Here is a 27996-nt window from a genome sequence, read left to right as displayed (position 1 = left end):
ACAGCACGCTCAAGTTAAAAATCTCAAATTAGAACCCGAAGGATTGTGTAATAGACACCACCAAAGCAATAAGTTTTAAGCACCACGTTTTTTAAATATGTATAAGATTACTAGCTTTTGCCCGCGGCTTCAGCAGCGTGAAATTTAGTTTGTCACAGATCGTCATAAATAAATTATAACGTATATTTTATGTTATTCTGGGTTATAAATAATGATACTGTAAAGTTTCATCAAAATCCGTTCAGTACTTTTTGCGTGAAAGAGTAACGAACATCCATTCAGACATTTCAAAGTTTCGCATTTATAATATTATTAGTAAGATTTTGTTTTATAAGCAATTTAGTTCCAAGTTCAAATCCATTCTTAAATTTTATTATAGAAATATTTTTTGTTACAATGATTTTTTGTTAATAATTGGTAAAATGACAAGAAATAAAAAAAAATTGCAAAAACTACCTCTTAAATTTTTTGTTGTATTTCTGTGAAAATCTGTAAGTTTTATAAATTAATAATGTAAATTATGTCCAGTAATGTGTATCCGTTGATTTCCCAAATAACTAAATAAAATAAATACCAGCATCATGTTCTTTACGGAATATGATACAAGCTGAGTAGGAGCCATTTTGGTTCAACAATTTACTTATAATTACTATCCAAATTGTGTAAAGTTACTATGTTTGAACCAAATAAACAATTTTTCTTTCTTTCTCTCTTTCTTTCAAATAAATCTTAACACCAAATTCATCAAATAATGAGGCAAAATTTGTACAAAAAAAATTATGAGCTGGTAACCCCACAAATGTCAGCTGAGTGAGTTGATTATCGAGCAATGGTGGTATTATGACCTCAAGGGTTTGATACAAAATCAGTGCATTAATTATTGTGTTGTTTTTCTTCAAAATCTACTGAATTATATTGCTAAATGAAACATCACGCTTCGAATTTGATGTTATGCAACAAACTGTGATGGCCTGCAGAGGCCTAGTGTGATTTTCAGCGTATGTTTTTGTAAGTGTTAAATCTTTGTTGTTGAAATGTCTTCAAACGCAAAAAACAACACGTTACACTTTGATGATTGAATGTGGTATTATTTTTGGTTTAACTTTGATATTACTTATAGTTTAAGTAAATGATTAGTTTATTATTTATTTATGGTAATTTAAAATTATCGAATGTTTGTAAATATCAAATTACTTAATTAACGCAAAACTGTTTGAAGTGTTTTTTGCGTGTGATTTATTTTTATGTCGAGATTTTGCATTGTTATTCAATTATTTCGTGACTCAGCATTTTTAATATGAATTCTCTGATGATTATAGTGTTGTCTTCAATTAATAAATATTAGAAGCCTGTACTGTAAGTCACTAAGGACCTAAGATTTGGTTAGTAAATATATCATAATTTGTTGAAAACGTCAATTTCCCCAAAATTATTTTTGATAGATTCTGAAAAAATATGGCAAAAATACCACACACTAGGTACCACAGTAAATATCAAGATTTTGCTGTTAATATTGTATGTTAATGATCTTAGTTTCTTACGAAAAGTTATTTTCATGCCAAAAAATTACTTGAATGTATGTACTTTTGTACTACTGGCACTGAATCCTTATTATCATTTTGTTCAATAATAGTTTTTGTTGTAGACTCCATGGAGTATACTTTTAGACATAAGCGGTAGCGAAGAACTGCTTCACTAGTTTTATATGCAACACTGAAAGGGAAAACCGCCACAATGTTGTACATTTTCCACGTGGACGCTGGTCAGATGACCATGTATGATATGAATCTCACACTACAGAGGTAGGTGGTGTATAAATTGTATGCTTTTACATAGGTACTTAAAAATATGTATTCATATAGTGTGTTGATATTCTGATCTTATAGTGCTTAAAGTTTCAAGTTTATAATTGTATTTATTTGTCGAATAGTGTTTGACGTTTAGTATGGAAATGTCCTTTTAAAACAGTATTCAATGGGTGTAAGTTTTTATTAGTAAAAGTTAAAAATAGTTTGAATAACTAAGCCAAGTCTTCTAAGTTCTAACACATTATTAAAATAGAACACTTTTTATTTATTTGTAGCGTGGCCAGTCTGAAAGCTGCAATAGAAAAGAGAACCAAGATTCCAGCAAACTTATTGGTTTTGCTAGTGAGTGGGGGTGAGGTCTTGCAGTCAGACCACATGGTGTCTTCGTACAGTGCTGGCACTGACACCAATCCTATCTACATGTTTAGCAAGCCTTCAGTCAAGGAAAGTCACATTAAACAGTCAAGTAAGTATGAAGCTCATAATACTTGTTTGTTCTTTACTTTGCTGTTGCAAAGCACATCTTTTATTTGTCATACAGAGTCTGTCTCTCAAGTGACTTAAATTCAGGTGGATTAATAAAATTGAAATTGGTATTTGCTACTGTTTGCTACTATAACTGTAGTACAACTCAAAATAGGATAGGCAAAACTAAATATCCCTATAATTTTTAGTATGCAGCGACTTAAGCCCGATACCAGAGTTAGAGCCGGAGTTCCGTGGCGACGGGCGCACTACATACGAGGGCAAGTCCATCGCAGACCTGGCGTCTCTCGTGGAGAACTGCCGCTCCAAGGGCCCAACTGTCCACACGGTGATGGCGTGCACTCAACTTGCGGAACAGTTCAGCGACTTGGCACATGAAGTCTCCAGAAGCTGTGAGCAGCTGGTCCATGAACAGCATTTGCAGCATCAGGTATGATATTATTTTTTATAGGGTTTCTTATACTGTAAATGGCAGATAACGTATTTTACCGTAATCACACATGACGTTAAGTGTAAATGTAGTCTAGGGTGGCTCATAAAGGCCTTATTAAAATTGTATTGCATAAAGGTAAAACACACTGTCTTAAATGCGAGAATGTAATACCATAAGTTAATTTATAACATTTTAGTTAGCTTATATGCTATTCTGATGTATAAGCTGTGGCATTGTAAAGTTTTATCAAAATTCGTCCAGTACTTTTTGCATGAAGGAGCAACAAATATCCAGACATTTTCATTCACTTTGGTATTTGTAAATAGATGTATTACAAACATTAAATAAGCATTTGATACCTGATAGATACCAAGGCAACATCTCAATATTCAAACGAATAAATATTTTATCACAATGTAATCAGCACTTAATTTGGTTGATGCAATAAAGTGAAAGTTCTCCAGGTAATAATGTTTTTGTGTTGATGAGTTTTTAAGGCGATACACATTAATTTGTCATTTATAAACGCTTTGTGGATTAACTGGTTGTAATTGTGCGAATTGTAAATTACGAACGCTATTACGGAAGTAGCAATGTCATAATATTATATTATTTACGTACTAATAAATACCTATGATGATAAAACCTGAGTGATATGTAAAAATTCAAAATTCATTGTCTGTTTCGAACAAGTCTAAGTTAGGTACAACTAAAAGTTGCCCATGCGCATGGCGAGTGATACGCTCGTGCGCGCCGAGACGAACATTTATTTGGCCAGTTGATACGATATTAGCGTGCGGAGGCACATCAAGCTAACTCAGTGGCTTATCTAGTCGCAATACAGGCTGTTTTGCAACAAAAATGTATCTGACGACTGTACATGATGAACCTATTAATTATTGAACTGATTGATAAGTTTGCACTGGACAGAATTAACTGTATTATAGCTCTTTAAAGAGATCAATAAATAAAATTACAGGTTTTGTGTGACACAAAATGGTCTTGCTCTGTTAACCTTTTTTGGGTTCAAATTGGACAGACCAATCTAATCGCCTTTCACAGAAGTTTTATCAATTAATTATTTACATTTACAACAATACTTTACTTCCGTATAGATACGTGTTAGCTATTGTACGAAATTCTATAAATAAATGTTTATCAATCGTAGGTATTTATTGGTTTTCAACAAACAGTATTTATTATCTTTGATGACTTGAGATGTCTTTTCTATTTTAAACTTCGTCGATATAATCCATTACTCATTTGACCATTTATATCCAGGTTTTTATCTGACAAAAATACATATTTTATTACATTCAATTACTTCTTTTTAAATTATATCTCGGCCAGACAAAAGGCAGACCGAGCACTATTCCTTCAAGGTCGCTTTGCTGACGGATTACCAAACTGATTAAAATGCTCGAATTTATAATCGTGTCTCGCGATTACATCTTTTTTTTGAATTATTTCAATCAGCGTTATTTACAGATTGATGCGTGTGCATCTTAATGTTATCTCTCATCGTAATAAAACTATTCTTGTTGATTATTTTATTTTAAATGCCCGCATAGATTCGGTTGTTGTCACGGAAACATAGCGTGCACAACTGCGTGCTTGCTTTACTATTTCTGAATTAAAGAACTGTCACTAAAGCTGAGATAAAAGTAGCTTATAAAACTGTGATTTAGCTTTCTTTCATCAGAAAAATCTAAATCAGTAGTGCTAGAAGGTTGCCAGTTGTGCCACACTGCATTAATAATGAAATTTATTTTCAAGCTCTTGGTACTACCGTCATAACACCGCAAAAACAAATTTTGTAATCCTTGTTAATTAAGAATTCATAGATGTTTTCTTGTTGTATGAATGTACACGTTTGAGTTTGAATGCTCTATCTTAATAGAAAAATTTGACAAAAATACAGGACCCTTAATTTTGTGATTTCAACGCGTTTTATTTTGATCTTGTATTTAATCAAAAGCATCTAAGTACAGTCGACGGCACATCAGATAATTTAGTTGCAAAGTAGCGTCTAGAACACCTAATATAAGAAGCCACAGGGTTCCGTACATACTAATTCTGCTATACCAATCGGCTGCCTTTGGCTATTGTCTAGATATGCAGATGGCTCTATGATTATTGATGAATCAAACGCGCATCCAGTTGATGCTCAAGGTAGCGTACGCTTAGCCTTAGATAAGATAGCTTTTATTGGGGAATCGGATCACGCCAAAAGTCCGTGCACGTCTGTTTAATTGCACGCGTGCGATATGCGACCCATATTACTGATGTAGGATTCGTTAACCCTGCTCGTTATTCGATTATGTCCTCTTTGTGCGGTCTCTGCGCACGTGTAACGCTTCAACCAAACCAACGCGTGCAAATCGCCAGGATGTCCATTGCTGACCATAGGCCTCCCCCAATAATTTCCATATCGCGCGGTTGGTAGCGACCTGCATCCAGCGCCTTCCTGTTACCTTTATGAACTCTTCAGTCAACCTTGTGGGTGGATGACACTTGTGTCAATAATTGAAAACCATCAAAGATAATTTTGTCTTCGAACCACTAAGCTGCAGGACTATACTGACGTATTATGCATCGATGTATGAAAGTAACTTGGTTATATGACGTTTTATTCCACAGGGTTGGGCAGCTGTTGTGGCCAATTTAGAAGACATATTCAATGAGTTCTGCGAGAGGTCTAGAAATTTCAAGGAGTCATTCAGAAAACACCGGCTAAAAAAGGACGAGTATCACGAGAAATTGAATGCGTAAGTTACACACACTTATAGTTTAATGTTATGTATGATTAATAAATTATAACTATGAGTTCGGTACCGTTGGTATTGCTTCATATTTAGAGCAATTGGAGACTGTTTCATAAAAATACACATAGTTTCACATAGTTTAAAATCTCACCAAAGCAAAACAGTATTCACATTACATTACAATAGTTGTACAAAGTACAAAAGTAGCAATAGTTAATTTATTATGTAGATTTCGGTCTATTAACTAAATTGGGTCATTAGCGCTTGACCTTCCGGTAGTACAAGCTAAGATGCGTAAAATGCTACGTTAGTAACTGTAGTTTTTCTAGCCGCCGTCCGTACGCCATACATGGTAACTTGCGGAAATTTTCGCAACCTTGACTAAGAATCTAATGTAGTTCAATACGAATAAAATTATATCGTACAATATAAAAATGTACAACAAAGACAAGTTAGCGTAATCGTAATTTAATGGTTGTTTGATAGATTCCGTTTATTATGTAGTACAAACGCTATTTGCTCTAGTAATCTTGACCTACCGACCTTACATACGGGGAAGTATTGGTATTGAGCCAAATAGGGTGAGGTAACAAACAATATTATAAGTAAGAAATGCCCGTTTCAACGTTTTTGGGGCTGCCCATGCATTGGTCTATGCATTACAAAACTGGTTTTAAAAATAGCGCATCTATTTATGCGGTGTTGCTATGAAAAGTTGGACGTATCCGACGCTTTCTGTTTCCGCTATGAATTCAAAGTGCTAATGTATCGCTACCGTGATTTCTATTTTTAGTACAAACGGGTGACGGTTGAGTGAATATAACTATTAATATAGCGGTCATCTCAAATCATTATTCACCGTATCTTTCTATGTAGTAATGAGTATTCAACACGCTGTTATTGTTATTTAAATGCAAGTGTAGCGTGACGTATTTGCTGTACTTATTTACTCAATATTGTTTGTTTTTAAATTAAAGCTAATTTTAAAAACAGATTAACTTTCTCACCTTTTGTAAATAACTATCAAGAATACTCGACTCAAACTAAGATAAATCAAATGAAGTCATGATTGTAAATAAACAATACATATCTATTACATTTATTGGAAACTGATAGTAATTATGTAATGTCACATAAGTTTGAGTTTCTCGACACAACAAACGTGATCGTTAACAAATATTAACATTATTAAGCCAAATGCGATAAGCATTATAGAATCAATAATAAATGCCAGCTGATGTTATAGTTTGCAGCTGAATGTATGTAAATAAAACAAATATCAAGGACTTGAAGTTCAGTTGAATGTATTATTTTCCGTATGTGTAAATGTATTGTTTTAAAGATTACTAGTAATTTGTGGTATAACTCCTCCAGGTTAGCCAATTATTATGTTTATAGTGATAGGTTAAGGGTGGGTTCACCACAATATTCCAGCGGTCGACGACCTCACTTCCTCTCGAATCAGCAGTACAATGCCTTAACTGTAAGCATTTACTGTCCCTTTTAATTTCGTTGCTTATTTCAATTTACCTCTTACTTTTTAGGCTCAACGAAGTGTTAGAATCGCTAGGCAAGATTCCCATACTACCCGCACTACAGTTGAACGCTGAAGCGCACAGGTTCTCGGCGTTTGACGTGTTCGAAGAGACAGACTTTGAGGGTCACCCATACCGAGTCAGCCATCCCCTGGACAACAGTTCGGAGACCAAAACCTGCCAGGACTTTGGCGTGGAAGCCCTGAAGTTGTCTGAGGAAGAAGGTAATAATTATATTACTTATCTGTATAAAGTAGGAAAGCGCGAGATGCAGTGGACGTCCTACGGCTGAAATGATGATGATGATAACTGTAAAGTACTATCTTTGGTATTATATTTACATTGCTGCGAAGTGTATTTACAATATTTGTGTAATACGCGGACTTTTCCCATTTTCGCACCGAATTTGTTCACGTTTTAGCTGAGAACCGTACAAGGTCTTGTTTAAATCACAATAAATAAAATTTTTTCGTCTTTTCGAAATTTCATTCTGTTCAGAATTTTAGCATGGACAGATTCAAAATAAATTGGCTATTCAATAATATGTGCATCCTATGACGTAATCTCGTTTATTAATATGTCTTACTCAGTGCTAGGACAAAAATAAGAGGTACGCAAACTTCTGTTTGTATTAGTAAAACGAAAACAGGTATTGTCTTTTTGGAGTTATAAAAACAAGAATTTAACATCTAAAAGTATTTGTTTACGTTGGTAGCGCGTAACTTTTTTAGCCCATATCTACGCATTTGTTTATTTCGCGTCCATTGTGGGTTTGAATATTTAGGATATTAAACTTACTGGTCACTGCGTCACAGCGAAAATCGATCTTATTTCGCAAGGAGTAAGGGTGATCTCAAGGACAGCATCTAATCTGTCACATCATCTTACAATATGCTTGTGATTTGAATCAGTATTCTATACACATTTCTTTTTTCTATATTTTGATGCCAAATGTTGTAAAACGTATGTTAATAACGGGTTAATAATATATGGATTGTTGTATTAATGTCTAAATAATTTGTCTACAGTATTCGAAAACAAAGATGCATCGTCATGTAAAGACGTCGTGCACTCTTCAGAGTCTGAGCAGCAAATCGAAGAGTCGGACGAAGGCGTCACCTTCCAAGCCCATCTGTACGAGAAAGACGACCCTACGCTACTCCACTGGATACTGGCCCAGGGAAACAAGGCTTCCTTACAGGATATCCTGGACTACTGCCAGAAAGGACTGGCCCTGGTAAGTCTAAAAACGTCCTTCGTTCTAATGTCTTTTCGCGCAAGTGTCCATGCGCGCAAATGGCCTTTCGCACTTGTATTTTTGCGCTTGTGTCTTTCGACCAAGTGTACTCATGCGCTACTTCACTAGATACAGCAACAACACAGGGGAACAAGACATCTCTACAGGATATCCTGAACTAGTACCAGAAAGGACTGGATATGGTAAGTGTAAGGGGAACACGGCATTCCTACAGGATATCCTGAAGTACTTCCAGAAGGGACTTGCCCTGGTAATTGTCTTCACAAGCTATGGATACTTGCCCAGGGGAATAAAGTATCCTTATAGAATATCCTGGATTATTGCCAGAAGGGAATTACCCTGGTAAATCTGAGTACACCCGAGTATAAACAATCCACGTTATCAGAAAAGGCATAAATAGTTATCAAACTGTGTTATAAGGTTAAATTCGCTCTGCATCGATTGTGTTTTAGTACTTTCCATTTAACGTACCTATGGTTAGTGCGTACATTTTTATGCGTAGCTAAAATATTGTTACGTTCATGATACGCATTTCGGATTAAAACAACTCCATGTATGCCATAGATAAAGTCATAAATTCTATGGATTCCATTCCCGTTGGGGAGAAATTAAATTAGTATATGATGTAGTATGACAATGTTTATGTGTAAACGTTGATAAATGTGTCTATTTTATTCAGTCAGATGTGTATCAGTACTATCAGTTATACCCATTTGGCCCCAACTGGCCCACATAGGGAAGAAATAATTTGCTTTGTACCTTAATGGTGCAAATATGTAGTATTTATGTATTATCTGATTTCATTTAAATCTTTTAAAATCATTCCAGATCGACGTAGAACCACTAAAGGAACACGAAGACCAGTTGTGCCACATCCTTCAGTACGCGAATGACCACGGTCTCAAACAGATTCGGGGCATCGAGGACCGATTGTTCGGTCTTGACCAGATCCTCAGCGAGGTCAAGAAATTGGAGCGAGATCAACACGACCAGGCCGCTTCTTTGATACAGGTATGAAGTGTATCTTTGATGATGAAGTATGATCGTATGGGCTGTATTATAAAATGAAGCTCAATCCCACATTCAATTTGAGACTTTTCATTGGTTGAACTTCCATATTCAGACCAAAATTGAGGCATAGAAGATTCTATATTATAGACATAGAAATGTCTGACTGAGATTGAATCAAGTTTTGAGCATTGTTTTTTAAAACAGACTTATGCATTATTGCAATCACGATGAAGTATCATAATAACTAAAACGTAATGGTAACATAGCAATTTGTGTTTTGATTGTGTTACAATACAACTTCGTTTGACTATTTAATTTTGAATTGCTTCTTTCATAATATCCTAATTTAACTCTTTCGTAGTTTGTCTCATTCTGCTTTATTTACACCACCATCTATGCTTACGTTACTTGACGCTTTACTAATGGTCTAATTTCTTATTTATTGACTGACGTTTATTCATAGCATCTCACAAATACGAGTAAAAGGATCTTAAGAGTTGCCAACTAGATTTAGATGTGAAGTTTTTAAATATTTTAGCAGAAAAGTACTAATAAGTATAGAAAAGGTCCTGACTGATAAAAAGAAGGATAATGTAGGATAACAATTATAATGGATGAGTGTGTGACGATTTGTGAATCAGTTCAGTAATCTGCTTTAGACTTACCTTAAAAAATGTCAAATCTTTTAACCTACTAAAACATGCATAGTGCATACTTTCCTGTGGTATGTAAAATGTATTCTTTAGATTTCACAGTGCTCACGGAGCATTTACAAGTTTTATAAAAGTCATACATACCTACTACAGGGGAGTAAAGCATTATTTTTCATTTCCTTTTTATTTATCATTTGCTGTACATTTCATATTCGATATCTTAGACGAACGTGACCAAAGCTCTGCCAGTGAAAAGGTACTCTCGAATGAATTCGCAAGAGTTGATTAAGGTAAGGGTTCTGTTCTGACATTTTGAGGCTTGAAATCTTGATATTATTGAGTTTATAAGTTGATGAATGCTACATATTAATAGTCAACTATTTATAAATCTTAGCAAAATTCACCTCACCTGCACGTAACCTTTCATTCTTCTGTCTTGTTTATCCTTGAATATTGTAATGCACTAATATTTACTCTAGTTTCAGATAATACTCTTGTAAATAAGGAAGCTACCTAGTTCTTAATTTCATTATGCATGTCATCGTTACTTCTAATTCTTTCAATAGTCGTAAATACCATCAGGTGATCCGTCTGCTCGTTTGCCTCCTATCACATAAAAAAAAAGGTTTGCTTGGTATGGGATTGTAGGAAATTATCTAAAAATATTTATTTATTATTTATTCTTTGGTCAACAGTACCGCGACCGCCTAAACTCGGCGTTGGACCCGTCAGTGCTGCCAACATTAGTGCAGTCCCACATCTGCCAACTTGAGAAGCTTCTGAAGGGCCACCAGACGCTGGTAGACCGACGGCGGCGCATCGCCAAGTCGAAGGAGGAGCTCTCGCAAGTTTTGCGGGCGAGATTAGAGTGAGTAATTTCTTTTTATCGGCTACAATGTAGATGTTTTTTCTGCAATAATTTAGGGAAAATCTTTAGTCTATATTTTGTGTATTATTTCATTAAACTGCTTTGCTTTCTTGCGAGTTGGACTAATAAATTTGGGCATTATTAATTTAAAACAAGGTCCACTCGTTCCCTCTTCCTTCCGTCTCGCTTCTCTGCTCTGCTCAACCGTTTCTACTAAAGTTGAGTGGAGACGAAACGTAAAAAACGAATTTCTATTGTTTATTTATAACACGTGCACACAAAAACGCCACGCACAAAGTCCCAAAAATATTATAGTGTCATGGCGGTGAAGCACATGATCTCTTCCCGTGCCCTCTACGAATAGTGATGTGCGCGGTCAGTTGTGTAAATAAAATTGTCATCGATGTATCTCTCTTTATCCACAGGGCGGTGCTGAAGATCGAGAACTCGATGTCGGTGCAGGACGCGCACGCGATGCTCTCGTTCCAGTGCTTCAACCGCCTGGAGCGGTACTTCGGCATCGTGGCGCAGTTGCATCAAGCGCCCGCGGTGTTCGTACGCGCTGTGCACGAAGTCGCTAGGAGGCGGACGTTCTCGGAGGCGCATATATTGGTACGTTTCGTCTTTAGTATTATCAGGCCTGTTCATCTCCGCGAGTTTACATCGAAAACAAAACACGCACGATGGCCCACCTACAGGATACTATTCGACAAGGCCTCACATACGAGCGAACATTGACTCACGCACGAGTATTCTTGTGTATAATGGAAGAAAATAAAGAAAATGGTGTACTAAATACTGTGCAGTATTTAGCTGCCTAAATAATAATAAAAACACAGAATGTACTTTTTTAAGTTGCCCCAAGACACTGAGAGGTAAATAAGTAGTTAATATTATTCATGATAATTCATTCTAAATCATGTATTTTCTCAAGCAGCCACATCATAAGTTTACGTTTGAACAATTTATTCGGTAATATCTTTAAGTCATCAGGTATGGCATTGAAAATTTTTACACACATAGCATTACATTGTTTCATATAGAATGTCAGTTTAGGTGCACTATTAAAGACTAGTTTTTCTGCATGTCTTAGGTTTCGATTATTGACTTCAAGTCGTTTTCTAAACAGATTACCATTATTTTTTACGAAACATGCAACTTCCAATATTTTATTGCATCCATTATGTACTTAAAATTAGAACATTATGGGCCCTCTAGGGCACGGCAATTAGGAGAGAGGAGGACCACCCTAGATCCACCGAAAAATGTATCAGAAGTTATGCGCCACGATGGTCTCCGCTAAAACACGCGTGTCTTTATCGAAAAATAGTATGCCTGCGTCGGACGTCTAGAGTCGGCACGTGCTCCATACACCCGCGTACATTTTATCTTAGATTAATTACATGCCTCTAGTACATAAAACAGGGTCATGTTTTTGCAGTGGATACTTTACATTAATGTGTATTCAAGTCCCCTAGTTCTATTTATAGCATCTTTTCCTAAGTTTATTTATTGTATCCTTTTTTTCTAGTGGGCAGCAGACCTCGCAGCGAAGCTCTTAAAAATCCACGACGAGGAGGTCACTCGTCGTCAAGAGTTCAACTCCCTCTTCGACGGACACTTCCTCAAAAGCCTCTTCCCTGGGATGACGGATTTACCGCCTATTTTCGCGACCCAAGTGCCTCCGGAATTCGACGCGCGACTTCCGAAACTGTCGGACGAAGACGTGGAGTATATCGCAACCTCTTTCCCGAATCTGGCGAAGGACGTGCCTATTTCTGACATGGAATCTGTGGTCAGATTCTTCAGGCAAAGGTTTGTAGTCTTTCCAAATAGATTTTGGTTTTGACATTGGGAGATAACACATAAAAATGTAAATTTTTGAATTATTGCGAACTGGAAGAGTAGCTTTTGTAAACAATGAATACAAAAAGAAAAAAAAATGAAAAAAATTGATCATGCCGTAGCTCGCGTAGATAGAATGGTATGGATTCTATTTTGTTACTTTTTTGTTCAACAGTTGTATAACTAATGCTTTTTGTTTCAAGGTTAAACGCTTCAGAGCATGAAGAAAAAGAAGCTTATGTGCAAGTGGACCTTGATAAGTAAGTACAATCACTTGTTTACTGCATTTCTGTGACCTAGCATCTTTTGGATATCGTAAATGATTCAAATATTCCATTCCATCAATCACTAGAGGTGCCCTTAAATTTGTCTAGTGAAAAACAACTGCATATTATGCGCTACTACGATAACACAATCTTGTTTTCACTTACTTTAAAAAGCTATACTTGTGTGACAAAATAAAATTGTTGTCGTTAAGCAATAAAGTATTGAGTACTAGCTTTTTCCCGCGGCTTCATCCGCATGAAATTTTGTTTGTCACAAAACGTCATAAATTATAGCCTATATGTTATTCTGGGTTTTAAAGAATAGTACTGTAAAGTTTCATCAAAATCCGTCCGGTAGTTTTTGCGTGAAAGAATAACAAACATCCATCCAGACATTCAAACTTTCGCATTTATAATATTAGTAAGATTGATCCCAACAATCTTGACATTACGACATAATGGGATTTTAGAAATTCGAACTAGGTACAGTCGCAGAATGAAAAGGTTCGTCACCTTAGTGTCGGTTTTCGCTTGCACTAGGTACTGTAAGAGTCAAACCTGCCAACATAACAGTGCAAGAAACAGAGCTGCTAACATTTAAATAAATATGACGTTTGCTAACGAATAAGGTTTTGCTTGTTTATTTTTCTATTCCATCTGTGCAATGTTACAAAATGTAGTTTTTTTTATATAGAAATAACAATAGCAGGTTGAACCAACAAGAAGGTTTTATTTAGTTTATCAATCATAATAATCTTCTTGACAAGATAAATCGACTTTGATCTGAATAATTTTGAACTTTACTGACGAACAGTTAAAGATTATTTTCTCTAACTCGAGATTATTCTGTAACATAGTTTCAAAAGGTGCTCGCGATTCGTTGAAGGAATCAATTTGAAAACTGACGAACCTTTTCATTCCGCGACTGTACATTGGTTTTCTCTATTTTTTAACAGAGATGTAGAAGACGAAACCGAGACGGGCGAGTTCGAGCGACTGAGTGGGCAGTCTTCCCAGCAGAGGATGCGTCACGATACCGCCACCAGCTGCGAGATAGAGACAGCTGCTGCGGCCACGATTACTGATGTACGTACACTTACTACTTACTAGTATTTACCGCAGGTAGTATTTACCCTAGATACTATTGACCATAGGTAGTATTTACTTCAGGTAGGATTTACCCGCTCGGTGGACTGACGATCTGGTGAAGCGCCTGGACCCGGGGCGTATAGGTTTAAGTGGTCGTTGTAGTGATTCTTAAGGGATTCCATTGGCCATCAGTGGACGTCTTTTGTTTAAAACGAACTTCGAACATACTCGCGAGTTTCTGTGTCAAGTATATTGCACTAAACTTACCTATAGATTAAATTACAAATACATACATAGGTACTACATAATTAAACACCTTTAAAATACATAATACAACACGTGTGTCTTTTACATTATACTCTAAGTACGTATTTTCCGTGATATTTTCAACCGTCTTCAACCGACTTCGATCTTAGACCATGTTACATGCGCTACATCTTATTCATTAAACTAATTCACTTTGCTACATTTCTTTTAAAACTTCTCAATTTAATTGTCAGAATCAATTAGGCTTGTTTTTCAATTAATCGTCGCGGGCATAGTTTCTAGCAAACTAAAGTGATAATTTTCACGATTATGTTTAATTTCTATCTATACATTCCAGTATTCCACAACAGTAGTTTCAGCTTAAAACAATTCTAATATCGTCATAACATCCGTCTTCTTATTTCGTGACTTGTGAGACGTGGCATGCTTTCCAAACAAGATGGCGGTCGCGGTCTCGCCGACCGAAGCGCGTCTCGCGGCAATCGCGGAGGAGTTCGAGAGCTCTGAGTTTTACATCGACGAGTCGCTTCCCGCCAGCTTGGAGTGGGGCCGGGACGAACGGCAGGTCGACACGCACCCTGTATGTTGCCGCTCTAGTCACACCCTGTATTCTTTCTGGGAATTTGAAAAAATAGAACGATTATCTTGTGCTTAAATGCGCTTGCGCTAAGATCGGTCGTTACAGATCTGTTTTGTAACGTACTTTTAATAAGTATGTTAAAGTGGACGAGTTTTACTTTAAATACAATAACATTAATCTTTGCTGTTGACAACCCAGAATAGATACATTAGGTGTTCTCAGGAGGAAGCATTGTAGTTACCGTTCAACCGACTTCGTTACCTTGTCTAATGTTTATGTTTTATACCCATTACCCATGATATACAAATCCCGGTTTAAAGATTTTCTGTGGGCAAATTATGTTTCCTTGAACATGTTTGCTCTTAGATTTGGTGACTCCCGACTTTTCAATCTACCTGAGTAAAAAGACGTATACCTAAGAACGTGCCACAGCCCACACCTCAAGCACTGACTATTATACTATAGTATAACGTGGGAATGACATCAAAGTCGGTTGAATTGTTTTTGTTGCTCCGTTTCACCGGCCCCGTATAAGCTGTAGCGTATTAGCGTTTTTGTTATCGCATGATTATGAAACATTGTATTTTATTTTCCATTTTTTCAGTATTGTTACGTGTCTCATTTTATATCATTCATCCTTCAGCTTATTGTCGCAGTATTATATGCCATAACAATTTAATCTTTATATGTATACTCTGCCTTGAGACGATAACGGTTTGCCTCTATATATTTTTTGTTTATTTTCAGGACAACATGGACACGCATAAAATTAATATAGACAAACTACAGGAGTTCCTTGTAAAACTGTGTACATTATGTAGAGCGAATATGGTATTTATTAAGGAGGAATTAGCCAAACTAAAAACAGACGCGGATGAACAGAAGAACTTTATTAAAAGTTGGTACTTAGAAATAGTTCAAGCTTGGGAGAAAAGCAATCAAGAAATTGCTCTTCGTCATCGCGAACAAACACAAAGGCTGACTGTAGACCACGAATTGGAACTAAGCGATATGAAAGCAACACTCACTCAAAAAGACGAGGCAATAGAAAATCAAAAGAAAGAGATGGAAGATCTAAAATTAGAACACCAGAAAGAAATAGAAAAGTTAAACAACGAACACCAAAGTACAAAAGACTTGTTAGAGAAAACCCGACAGGAAGTAGCGGGATTCGAGAAGAAATTGGAAGAAATAGAGGTTCAGAAACAGAAAGATATAAAGGAGATGCAGGAGAAGATGCACATGGATTATAAGGCTGAAATAGAATCAATGCGATCAAGGTAATTAATTGTATGGTATCTATCATATTACTCAAATATGTCGAACTAAACTGAGCTTGTACCTACAGATGAAAACAACACAAACAGCTATGCATTGAAGTCTCTTATGCCGTTATAATAGGCAACAAAAATTGATAGTTTGATGTGATGTAGTCTGCACTATGGCCGCTAAATGAATTTCCTATACAGTTTTTCATTCTCTGTTTCTCTTCAAGTATTTTTTCGGCATGATGTACCCTATCTTATAATACAAATATTAGTGTAGCTTCATCCTAAAACAAACTACTTCATTTCTAGGTTCCGTCTAGTAGCACTCACAAACATGGACCGATCGCCATCCGAGTCTAGTTTAGAGAAGATCGAGCGAACCGACGTCATCGAGATATCGAGCCACAACGCGATAGTCATGCAGACGAAAGAGAACGCCGAGGTGGAGAAAGAGGAGGCTGTGAAGGATGCTGTGACGAAGGCCGAGGCCGAATGGAAGGCCAAGATGGAGGCCGAACTCGCCTCGGTCAAGGCTAAGCTAGAAACTGAAAAGCAGGTTAGACTTTTTATGCCAATAGAGTACCTTAGTATGGGAGCGACACGGGAGTTTTTGAAACGTCAGAAGTCTATGAGACTTCAGAAGCTTCAGATTTGTATGCTCTGTCACGCCATAATATGTCAATATCACCATTCCCGTGACGCTTTCATAACTCGGGCACTGACTTATATACTATAGTTTGGTCGCTGAGCACGTAATCCAATGACCCAAAGCTACCCATCCTTATCGCTCGCGCGTAATTATACAGTGTGAGTCACGTTAAAGTGTACATATGAAAATAGATGAAACTAGACCTATTTTTATCGACAAAAAAGAGGTCAAAAAATTTTTGAGATTTTTTTTTATTTTTTTATAGAATTTTATTTCTTCCAATTAGGTACTTATTGTAAAGAAAACGTAATAACTTTTAAACTAAGCGGTATATCCTGATAAAATAAAAACAGTAATAATGCTAAATAACAGGCGATACTAAAAAAATACATAAAATCCATAAAAAAAGGCCAACAAATAATAAAAAATTAAACTTTTTGAAAAAAATCAGCTTTTAAATTCGTGTTTTTTTGGTTATTTGATAAATTTCTCCAAAAAATGCCCCTATAACCGGTAGTTTTTATTACTTTGTATTATTCTCTATCGTATTGTTAGATTTCAAATAAAAACAAAAGATTTCAAAGTAAAATAAGCATTTTAGTTAAAATTAAAATTGTCTCTAACTGTAGCGGAGAAAAATGTTGTGGCAGGCCTTTGTTCAAACGATCATAGCAAATGTTGTAATAGGGATAGAGACATGCAATTTTTGGTTTTACAAAGATAATACGATAGAGAATAATACAAAGTAATAAAAACCACCTGCTATAGGGGCATTTTTTGGAGAAGTTTATCAAATAACCAAAAAAACACGAATTTTAAAGCAGATTTTTTTCAAAAAGTATCATTTTTTATTATTTGTTGGCCTTTTTTGTGTATTTTATGTATTTTTTTAGTATTGCCTGTTATTTAGCATTGTTACTGTTTTTATTTTATCAGGATATACCGCTTAATTTAAAAGTTATTACGTTTTCTTTACAACAAGTAATTGGAAGAAAAAAAATTCTATAAAAAATAAAAAAAAAATCTCAAAAAATTTTTGACCTCTTTTTTGTCGATAAAAATAGGTCTAGTTTCATCTATTTTCATATGTACACTTTAACGTGACTCACACTGTATTGCTGTCGCGCTCGCACACTCACTGCTGCCGCCCGTCGCACAGTCGTGACAGCAATATAATTACGCGCGAGCGATAAGGATGGGTAGCTTGGGGTCATTGGACAAAATTTTTCTACATTAAACCATGTACAAACCTTGCAAATAGTATGTAACTGTAACCTATCTCCATTCCCACAGACAACGATAAATGAAGTGACACGACGTCTGCTGGCTGAGAAGAATCGTCAGCTTGATGCGCTTCGGGACCGCGAGCAAGCGTTAGCGCGGGAGTGCAGCAAGTACCGCGACACTATACAGCAGCTGACCGACCCCGAGACCAACGACTACGACGCCCTGCTCAAGACTCAGGTCAGTTACACTGTCAAGTGGAGTCGTCAGCTCGAGACGCTTCGGGACCGCGAGCAAGCGTTAGCGCGGGAGTGCAGCAAGTACCGCGACACTATACAGCAGCTGACCGACCCCGAGACCAACGACTACGACGCCCTGCTCAAGACTCAGGTCAGTTACACTGTCAAGTGGAGTCGTCAGCTCGAGACGCTCAGGTCACTTACACTTTCACTATGATGTTAGCGAAATCACAACCCTAGGGTCAGTGTTAATGAGCTGCCAAAAACATTTGATAATGTTCTGTCAGTAAGCCTAGGGCCACGACAAGCTTTATCGATAACATTTAATCACGACGCGTGACGCGCATCTTAGATAGGCTTGTCAGAGGCTTTCTTTGCTTGTTGATCGTGTTTCTTTTCTGACCGGTTGATTTTAGTTTATAATGTCATGAATAGACTGAAAACTGATGAATGTTTGTACAACACTCATAATTTATATCCTATCAATTTGTTTTTATTAGTTTGCAACACTGGAGAACGAAAAGGCAGTGTTGCAACAACAAGTCCAGGACCTGAAGAAGGAATTGGAGAAGAAAGCAGACGACGCTGAAAAGAGCAGGGATGACGATAGCGATGGCAGGTTTGTATCAACTTTTGCTTATAATGACAATAATTTCAAGCTTTAATGTTTAATACTTATAGTCCAAACTCCTTTGCTGCCCTTCACTCCCAGAATATACCCACAGATTCAAGTTCTAACATTTACAACGTAAAGTTCAAACTCCTTTGCTGTCTTCCATCTAGCTATATTACTCCAACACTGAACTCCAGTGCAATGCCTACAATGAGGGCTATCGTTTTTTTACTTAACAGTTGGCACCCCTGGCGATTGACAGGACCTTACTCTACAGTGGCGCCATCTTGATGAGTGCAAATGCGATAGTCCTCCTACCACTTTAGCGCTCACAAGTTGGCGCCACTGTCTTCGCGACTAGCAAGTGACAGGACCTTACTCTACAGTACAGTGGCGCCAACTGGTGAGCGCTAAAACGATAGCCCTCATTTCAAGCTTTAACCTTTAGAACATAAAGTCCAAACTCCTTTGCCGTTTCCAGGTCGTCACCAAAAGAGAAAGAAGGCAAGCGGTCTCGCTCGCGCTGCCACACGCCCTACGGCTTGTCAGCGGGCACGCTAAGCTTGTCGTCGTGCCTGCCCGGGCACACAGTTCTCGTGCTATGGGATCCATCACATCTTAACTACACAGTATTGCAGGCAAGAAAACTAAACTTGAAATAATACAATATTGAATTTTCATGAAATATCTTGTGATACGAAATGTTGATTTTATTCCATTTTCCATGACATGTAGGTGCGTTCATGTTAAAAAGGCACTTAGTATAAATCGAGACACACGCGTGTCCTAGTACAATTTTGTTTGATTTTTTTTATGCTAATGTTTCGTAAGGTATTAGCTAAACGACGAGCTAAGTAGTTTCTTTTAAGCAGTATTATTTTTTGCCATATACAACTTATCAAATATTCTTATTTCATAGTTTATTATTTTGGAATTTAAACAAATTAAACAAGGTTCAAAGATGACAATAAATTGATATATTTTTTGTTACAGGAAGCGCCAATAATGTACTTCGTGCATAGCGACTGCCTGCCCGCGCTAGACCTCAGTATACAAGCGAAGAACGAAAGCGAACGTCGTCTTTACGCTATCGCCACAGTCGACTCTAAGGAGTACTGTTATGCTAAGAAGGTAAGTAGTCTCCTGAACTTTTTTTTTACATATGTACTGACATTTGCCATGCAAGGTTTTTAGATTGCTATTACATTTCAATCCAAACAAAGCGATTACTATCAATGAGGGTTTTCGCGAATGAAAAATCCGCCAGATGGCAATACGTAGACGCGAGGTCCAAATGTTGCATGATTGGTTATTTTTGACATGACATTGACAGATTGACAGAACCGTGCGATGTGGAAGTCATTGGGGGAGGCCTATGTTCAGCAGTGGACGTCCTGTGGCTGAAATGATGATGATGATGATGATTGACAGGTATGTCAAAATCCACCAATCACGCAGCAGTCAGACCCCACATCCACGTCCCGCCATCTAGCGGATCTTTCATTCGCGAAAACCCTCATTGACGGCTCTGTAAAATGAAAATAGCTACATATTGGTTTGCATTGTGATTTTAGACTTATATTTGAGTCTGACGCCCGAGGATCGAATCCTGGAAACGGCCTATAAAGTATGTAGTGGAAGAATCATTCCACTCACACTCGTTTAGTCTTATGTCACGAAGCGATAGGAGCAGACGTGCCCCAACACCCGCATAATTTGTAGCAGACAGATGCCTTGATCACACGTACCGAGCAAACGGGCGAGACAGTGCTCTCGGCCGAGTACTCGGTGTGAATGAAGTTAACGCCGAGTGCTCGAGTATGTGACTCGCTCATCCAATTGTCTCCACCGAGTAAACATTTTATTGTCTCGCCCGTTTACTCGGTACGTGTGATCAAGGCTAAACCATTTATTTTTATATCGGTGAATTTTTGGTGACAGGTGTCATGACCTAATTTTTAGTTTGTAATGTTTGTCTCATACTTAGTATTTAGCAAATAATTGTGTACTTTTTGTTGTCCAGAGCGGCAACCGTTTCGGAATGCCGCGTGGCTCGCGTTTCTACCGCGTGCGAGTGCGGCCCCCACGCACTGCGCCTATTGCGCAGCCGCCGTGCTGCGATCACCGCCACAAGCCCGGTAAGTCGAAACATACATAACACATACACGCCCACGTAATACGCCACAAAGTACAGTATTGATAAGTTTAATAATGTCCACTTTTTCACTTGATGACGAAGTAATTTGGTGTATGGCTGTAGCTAACAAAATATGTGATTGTTTTAGGCCCGGTTTCCACTAAGGTGGAGCTGAGAAATGTTTTGAATAACCAATCAGATTTCACTGTCCAATAATGAAGGAAATCTGATTGGTTATTCAGAACACCGCGCCGCATTGGTGAAAACCAGGCCTAAAATAACTTTAGCCAATTTGGTCGTCAAGTGAAAAAGCGTGATTGCAACAAAGTAGATACTTATGTATATTTTTAGGTTCTTATTTTAGATGTAGTGTGGAGACGATACTTACACTTAACATTTTAAACAACATAACCATTTTTTTTTATTTTACTTGCCTACTTGATATAGTTTGTGAAAAAAATACGAAAAACAAACTAGCAAGTTACGCTTGTTGTACGCACAACCTATTAGTGTGTAGATGTGCTTCTGTTTGTTGCCTCTCTTTGCCAGTCACGTGGTCTACGGTCATATGGGAATCGACTTCCAGGCTCTTGGTACATCATAGAATAGATTAAGTTGAGTTTAGTCAATAAAAAAACAAAGTACAGTCGTGGCTTCTAATGGCTATAGAAAATATGTAATCTCTTCTCTTTTTAGGCTGTTTGCTGATACCCTTTTTGGCGCTGTGAATAGTTGGCATTCGCTGATTTGACATTATTTTTTCTTATTTTGTTTATGGCCAGATCTGAGATATTATGGCCCACAGACACAAGGGCAACACCCTAATGAATTCTTTACATTAATACTATGGTGTTAAAAGAAGACTACGTCAATCAGCGGATGTTCTTCTTTTTTTGTTTGTACAAAAATTTCTCCAACATGTGTAAAATATATCATCGTAGCTCTTTTCATTTCACCTTTTCTTTTATTGTCCAACGCAGGCGGCGGACTATCTAGATTTGTAACATAATTTTTAGTTATTTAATGTTATTCGAACTTTACATTTATACTTCCAACAAATAATTCTAACCATTTTTCGCCGTCTGCGAAGGGTATTACAGTAGGTTCACACATTATTTTTTTTTGCAATGTATAGTGTAGTGTTTAAATTGGCGACCGTCTAATGTGAACCCGCTACTCTGTAAAATATGGCTTGATTTCTATGACAGTGATGCCAAGATATGTGTGGGACTTGAAAGATACGTGCTATCAAGCTCAACACGGCAGATTCTGATGTGATGTCGACTGTATTAGCAAAGTACAAAATAGACTCAGCAACATCAAGAGTCATTCTTCACCTGATAAATATTGATTACATTTATGTGTCCGAGCATAAAATACTCGTGCCTCACACTATGTATTCTTCACTATGTATGTATGCCCCCGGTGTGATTCGAACTGTTGTCCGGCACTTAGATCACCAAGCCAGGCGGCGCAGTTAATTTCAGAGACCGTCAAGCCAGTTGGCTGTCATAATAGGAATCAAGCTGTATTTTACTTCGTTCCCACCCTTATATGCCGGCGTCTAACAAGCGCGCGCGATCAGTTGCAGATGCCATGCGCGGAAGCGTGCTCGCCGTGTTGGGCGAGCAACGGCCGGTTAAGAAATGGCTGACCTACATGCATGCCCCAGGTCTTTGCCTTTTGTCTTCACCTGCTCACCTCTGTTACGATACGCCAAATAAGTGTGACGTAGACAATTTGACTACAAGAAAGAAAACAACTTTGACGTTGGTATTGCCAGTTACAAAGAATCTTGCTTTCCAAATGTCATTTTGAAAATTCCTTTATCTGATGACATGTTAATAAAAAAATACGTAATCACTGAGATATGTGAGCATCGCGCGCGCAACTTATTTGGCGTATATTGTTTGTATACTACTCTTACGTTGGATGTACAAAATAATAATCATCACGTTGTCTGCGAACTTCTTTCAATTATAAATAAAAAGTTATACTTTTAAAATAATTGAATTTTAAACTGATAATTCCCCTGATTTTTTTTAAATGATGTATGTACGCATGACTGATGTACGCACGATTTGCATCCTTATATCATTCGTCGCCAATTTGATTTATAATAATTAAATGAGTAACTCCAACGTACGAGAACTAAAGTAATAGAGGTCAGCTCTTCACCTCATCTTATCGTTTCGTTGCATCGCTTGCTCGACTAACCTACTTAATTTACTAACCACTGTGATTAACCCTGTACTAACACTACTAACAATTTTATTGATAGGTCTGATACGACGGTCGGGTGAATCGGTACTATTGTAGTTTGGGTAATAAAAATAATTACATTTTGATGAAGATAATGTATGTTATGTGGATTTTTGATTTCTATTGTTTGTTTTAAACAAGCTGGCATGGATGAATATTTGTAACGAACACGAGAGCTTGATAAAAAGATGGTATAATTAGAGTACATATCTTATATCTTATGCAACAAAAAACTAGTTGTCTATTTTGGGCTTCTTTACCTCATTAGTCAAGTTAATTTCATACGTGCCAGCTATCTTAAAACAGGCAACGAATAATCGGTTTGTAGATTTATCGCTCAATATGAGTATTGTAGTATGTGGTTTCGGTAATGGTGGCGGTTGGGGGTGTGTTATTTGGATTGCTAATGGAATTAGCATGTTTCTTTTTACATTTTTCATGTTTCTATACTGTATTATTTTCTATAGACATCCAAAAGTCGGTCGATACAAGTCAGTCGACCAGTTCGAACACTGACGAAGCGAGTCGCGTGGGTGAGGTGGCTACGGCGACTCTGATCAACCTGGATTCACCGGTGTCGACCAGCGAGCCGGCTTCCAGTGGGAGCGCTAATGTGCCCGGGGAAGACCAATTGGATTCGATTGAAGCCAGTGAGCAGTGGCAGACCTCCAAAATGCAGTTGTCAACTGTCAGCGCAGTGTAAGTATTTATTGTAACAACCTAGTTAATCATAATTATTTCAGTCAAAGGATGTCCACCACTATTACTTCTGTTGATTGATAACGGCGGCGTGGTCGTCACTTCACATTGTCAAAAATTTGAGCTTAAGCTGATTTACTTTGATGATGAGTGTGTCAATTCACCAAAATCACGTCGTCATATACTGCTTTTTGCAGAGCAGTTTCAATAATATGGCAGATATGGACAGCTCATTTCCACTTCTGCTCGCTTTACTTCTGGGTTATAATCATATCGAGCATAATTTCGTTTACTTTATAGCTCAAAATACTATTTTATCCTTTCCAGAACCGACATGGAATGCAGCGTGGGCCGCGTAGTACCAGAACCCCTTGAACTCACCGTATCAGCAGTCTCTGTAGTGTCGCGTGGAGGTGGTCTTCAAGGCTCCGAGCTGGCTGAAGAGGCCACGCCTTGACACGGTGACCCCTCCCCCGGGGGGTCAAAGGAACCCCTCATTTAGGGGCCCCGGTCGAAGCCTCTCACAGACAGGTAGCGAAGGAAATGTACCCTGATACTTGTATATGGCCGGTGGCCTTATTACTTCTCCCCTTATTTACTAAAAAAGACAGTCAAATTGTTTCGTGATTATCACACATTTAAAACGGTGATATAAGACTAATATACTTTTTATGAATAAGGGGGCTAGTATTATAATAATTAAGTATTGCGAATAAAAGAGGGAATGAAATAGAAATCTGTGCACAAGGCAACACTTCACATTTATTGATATAGCAACACCAGTCTAAGCCAATCTGTGAGAGGATATTTTTATGTCTTACAAAAGACGAATTCGTTATTCGTTCGTCTTAATTTTTACAAGGGATCGACGTCATATTGAAATAGAGCCATTCCGTGTTATTTGCTTTAAACAACAAATTAATAATGCTGATGTCTATTAAATGATTTTAAAGGTTATGTAGGATAAGAACGATTGTAATACCCGATCGCAGTAAATAATACGGGATAGCTATAATATTATATCTTATTACATTTGCCTGATTATAACAGAGTATATTATTAAAATCAATTATAACGCGTGACTTATATTGTAATAGCCCTTGAGAAAGGATATACCTTGTTTGGTGTGTAAAGGGCGAAAAAATAATTTTATTTAGATCTCCTTCGGGAGCCTTTGGAAAGATCCAACCCATCACTTTTATAAGGATCACAAAATATATGATATTGTTTAATTATAGTGTTAGGGTATTTGTTTTTTATGTCAAATACACATTACAAGCATTATAGCTTTACTAATGTCTTACTATATTATTTTATTTTTAAATGCACGGACCCGTTGAGAAGTTTTTACCTTACAATTTCTTTTATATATAACTCAAATACCCTATGATAGGTACATATCGGTCAAATAACGAGTATATTTACTTTATTATATCGCATACTATTTGTATGAGTAAATTATTTTTTACTTTCCGAGCATTATTCCACCTATTCGATGTCTTCCAGGCTTTACATTTATACATGATGTATTTCAAAATTTAAAAAGTTATGCTTGCTCGGAATCGGGTATAATGTTCCTTGCCCTTCAGTATCCGACAAAAAATACATTTGGCTTATAAAAACATTGATTTAAAATAGAAATGGCCAAAAGAGTTTCGATATTTCGAAACTATCTTTCTCCTTCTTCACGTCATGTAATCTAAAAAGAAAAATGTGTTTATGAGGTTGAACTCATAGTTAGTATACTATTTTTGGCGGGTACTGTTTAAATGCTTGTTTCATGAAGTTTATTTACATCAATATTCATGATAACAACAAAAAATTAAACCCAAAAGAACTCTTCATTTAGATGTTATACTTGATCTTTATGATGTTAGTTTTCGAGAAGTCGCCGTGACTTCGCTTCGATATTTCGATTGGACAGTGATTTTTCTCTATAGTACAAATTATTTAGTCGTCTTAAAAGCTTTATAGGAATTATATTTTGATCTATTTCATATTTATTATTATTTCTATACAGTAGTTGTGTTGTGTTATATTTTAGTTGGTCTTAATGATTTATTTCAACAGATTTAGCGTTACATTTTATAATATTATAATTTCACCTATAAAGCATTGGTGATATAATTTAGACAAGCACAAAATTGATTGCATGAGAGAATAAATTATAAGTTAGCTTCGTCCGTAACTTCAGGAGAAGTATAATAATAGCAGGAGTTTATAGTTGTAGGTGAAATGCAGGACTCGTGAGTAATTTAAATACAGGATGGGAGAAATAGATTGTCAACAACAACAAGAAGAATACTGTAATAAATGAAGAAAAATTTGTATAAAACGCATAAATTTATAGTGACAACGAATTCGAGATGATGGCTTTGATTTTTTAATAAGTTTTCTTCTCTGCACCCTGTATTAAATAAGGTATCGTATCTGGAGGTTGAAAGACATTTCGTCAATTTAAAGTTACACTTAAAGTATTAACGAGTTACAATTCACGGGTCCTGTATTTGGCCTTTGCAATAGGATGTGTTTAGACATTTAACACGTGCTTGGTAATAACTGGGCGTGGTTAAAACAGCACTCTATGACGAATCCAATCGACTTTGAAATGTATCGTTTTAAGATTCAAATTCAATTGAGGGAATCCACCGTTTTATATGTTGTGATCATTGTAAAGAAGTACAACGTTTGAAATATTCGTTTAGAGAGTGCATGTGCACAGTGCAAGTGACATTACGTTTTGTAGAGCGTTTTTTTCCACGCGCCTACTTATTATCGAGTTCGATACCCAATGCGTCTTTAGAGTCGCATGCTTAATGTTTCCCTACCTACCTGTAAGTCTACTATCTTGATACCTAAGTCATAGTGATTATTTAGTGGAACTCCAGTTCTTCGTCTTAGGAATTTCTCTTTAGGCTTCAGCAATGATAACGCTTAACACTCGATCTCGATTTAATAACTCGACGAATCCCTTTACTCCTAAAGATTTGACACTAGCTAATAGTATTAGTGCTCTTCATAGATCTTTTGATGATATCCAACTTTCCTCGGAATTAGAATTTAACGTGTCCCAATCTAAGTATTCTAACATCCATTAAAATAGAAAGTATTGAAACAGTTGTGATTAGAACTGATAGCACACCCATTTGCGTCCGGTAAATCGTTAGCGTTTCAGACTAATTGGTAAACACGTCTGTCGAAGCGCAAATTGATGTTGTGTTAATTAAGACATGAGAGCATCGCTTCGTGTGAAATTTTTTTGTGGCCTTATTATAAGTGGCGCCCAACGTGGGGCTACCAGTGCCACCGACCTCGTTTCTGCGGAACCCGAGTGTAAAGAAATAAGGTTAGTGGCACCGTACTCGGCGACCCGCCGACTGCTGTGATAGTGCGTGCTGTGCTCTCCTCGACTCCCAACGAATAGTTTTGTAAGTACAAAACTTATAAAAGCAAACTAATTTTAATTAATATTAGGGCCTATTGTTAAGAACGTAATTCACATGTTACACTAAAATTAAGTCTTGTTTTGTACTGATAAAACTGTTCGTCGTATTCGGCTCAAGCGGTATTCGGCGATCGAAGTTTTTTCGTGAATTCGATATTGATTTTCGTTGTCATAGTTAGGATTTCAGGTTATAGAGTAAGTGTGGTGGGATGGCTTGCTGGAGCTTGATTATGGCTTAATCTGGGGGTGGGGATTAATGTTAATGGATCCTGTTAACCTGACTATGGCGACTCGCAATCAATATTGATACTCGATCAGTCGAATGAGTGGGAAAACCTCGGGCACGAGCGATCGTTGCGACTCGTGTCTCGGCGGAGGTTAGCCACTACTGAAAGATTCGTGTATTGTTAATGTAAATAGTTGTCGATGAGCTAATAATGATCTTTAACATAGCAGCCGAATTTGTTTCAATCATAGTGATATGATGAACTTTATGTATTATGCCATTCGTGAAGGAGCTGACGTTTAGGGTAACAGTTATTGATATTGTGTGTGTGCTGGACACAAGGATTCACCGATTTCATCATGTTGACGAA

The 27996-nt window shown here is 37.1% G+C and overlaps 1 protein-coding gene across 4 annotated transcripts; it reads left to right on the top strand.

Moving 5' to 3' along the window:
• Positions 1-806: 806 nt before the first annotated feature.
• Atg17 (autophagy-related 17) lies at positions 807-27835 on the top strand. 4 transcript variants are annotated; one of them, XM_028300007.1, is made up of 24 exons: positions 807-1008; positions 1646-1802; positions 2084-2274; positions 2483-2724; positions 5368-5495; positions 7037-7251; positions 8056-8264; positions 9114-9296; positions 10174-10239; positions 10645-10817; positions 11243-11429; positions 12349-12632; positions 12866-12922; positions 13885-14014; positions 15612-16144; positions 16442-16688; positions 18075-18245; positions 18745-18863; positions 19339-19495; positions 19851-19988; positions 20881-20995; positions 22580-22666; positions 23724-23955; positions 24283-27835. In XM_028300007.1, exons 2-24 carry the CDS (start codon positions 1735-1737, stop codon positions 24410-24412), a joined length of 4062 nt encoding a protein of 1353 aa, XP_028155808.1. In that variant the 5' UTR covers positions 807-1008; positions 1646-1734; the 3' UTR covers positions 24413-27835. The 4 variants fall into 4 exon arrangements, with proteins under 4 accessions (XP_028155808.1, XP_028155817.1, XP_028155826.1 ...); XM_028300016.1 differs by lacking the exon at positions 10174-10239; XM_028300025.1 differs by lacking the exon at positions 22580-22666.
• Positions 27836-27996: the final 161 nt, after the last annotated feature.

This window comes from Ostrinia furnacalis, unplaced genomic scaffold (assembly GCF_004193835.3).
Source record: "Ostrinia furnacalis isolate ACB-3 unplaced genomic scaffold, ASM419383v2 OfSCF0069, whole genome shotgun sequence".
In the NCBI taxonomy this organism is placed as follows: Eukaryota; Metazoa; Arthropoda; class Insecta; order Lepidoptera; family Crambidae; genus Ostrinia; species Ostrinia furnacalis.
This window is presented reverse-complemented; position numbering and strand designations above follow the sequence as displayed.

What these genes read in the sequence shown, in the direction of transcription:
- Atg17 (XM_028300007.1), top strand. Translation starts at nt 1,735, where the DNA reads ATGTTGTACATTTTCCACGTGGACGCTGGTCAGATGACCATGTATGAT. An exon ending in TATCACGAGAAATTGAATGC is followed by an intron (nt 5,496 to 7,036) that starts GTAAGTTACACA and finishes CTTACTTTTTAG; the next exon opens with GCTCAACGAAGTGTTAGAAT. An exon ending in ATAGAATCAATGCGATCAAG is followed by an intron (nt 16,145 to 16,441) that starts GTAATTAATTGT and finishes CTTCATTTCTAG; the next exon opens with GTTCCGTCTAGTAGCACTCA.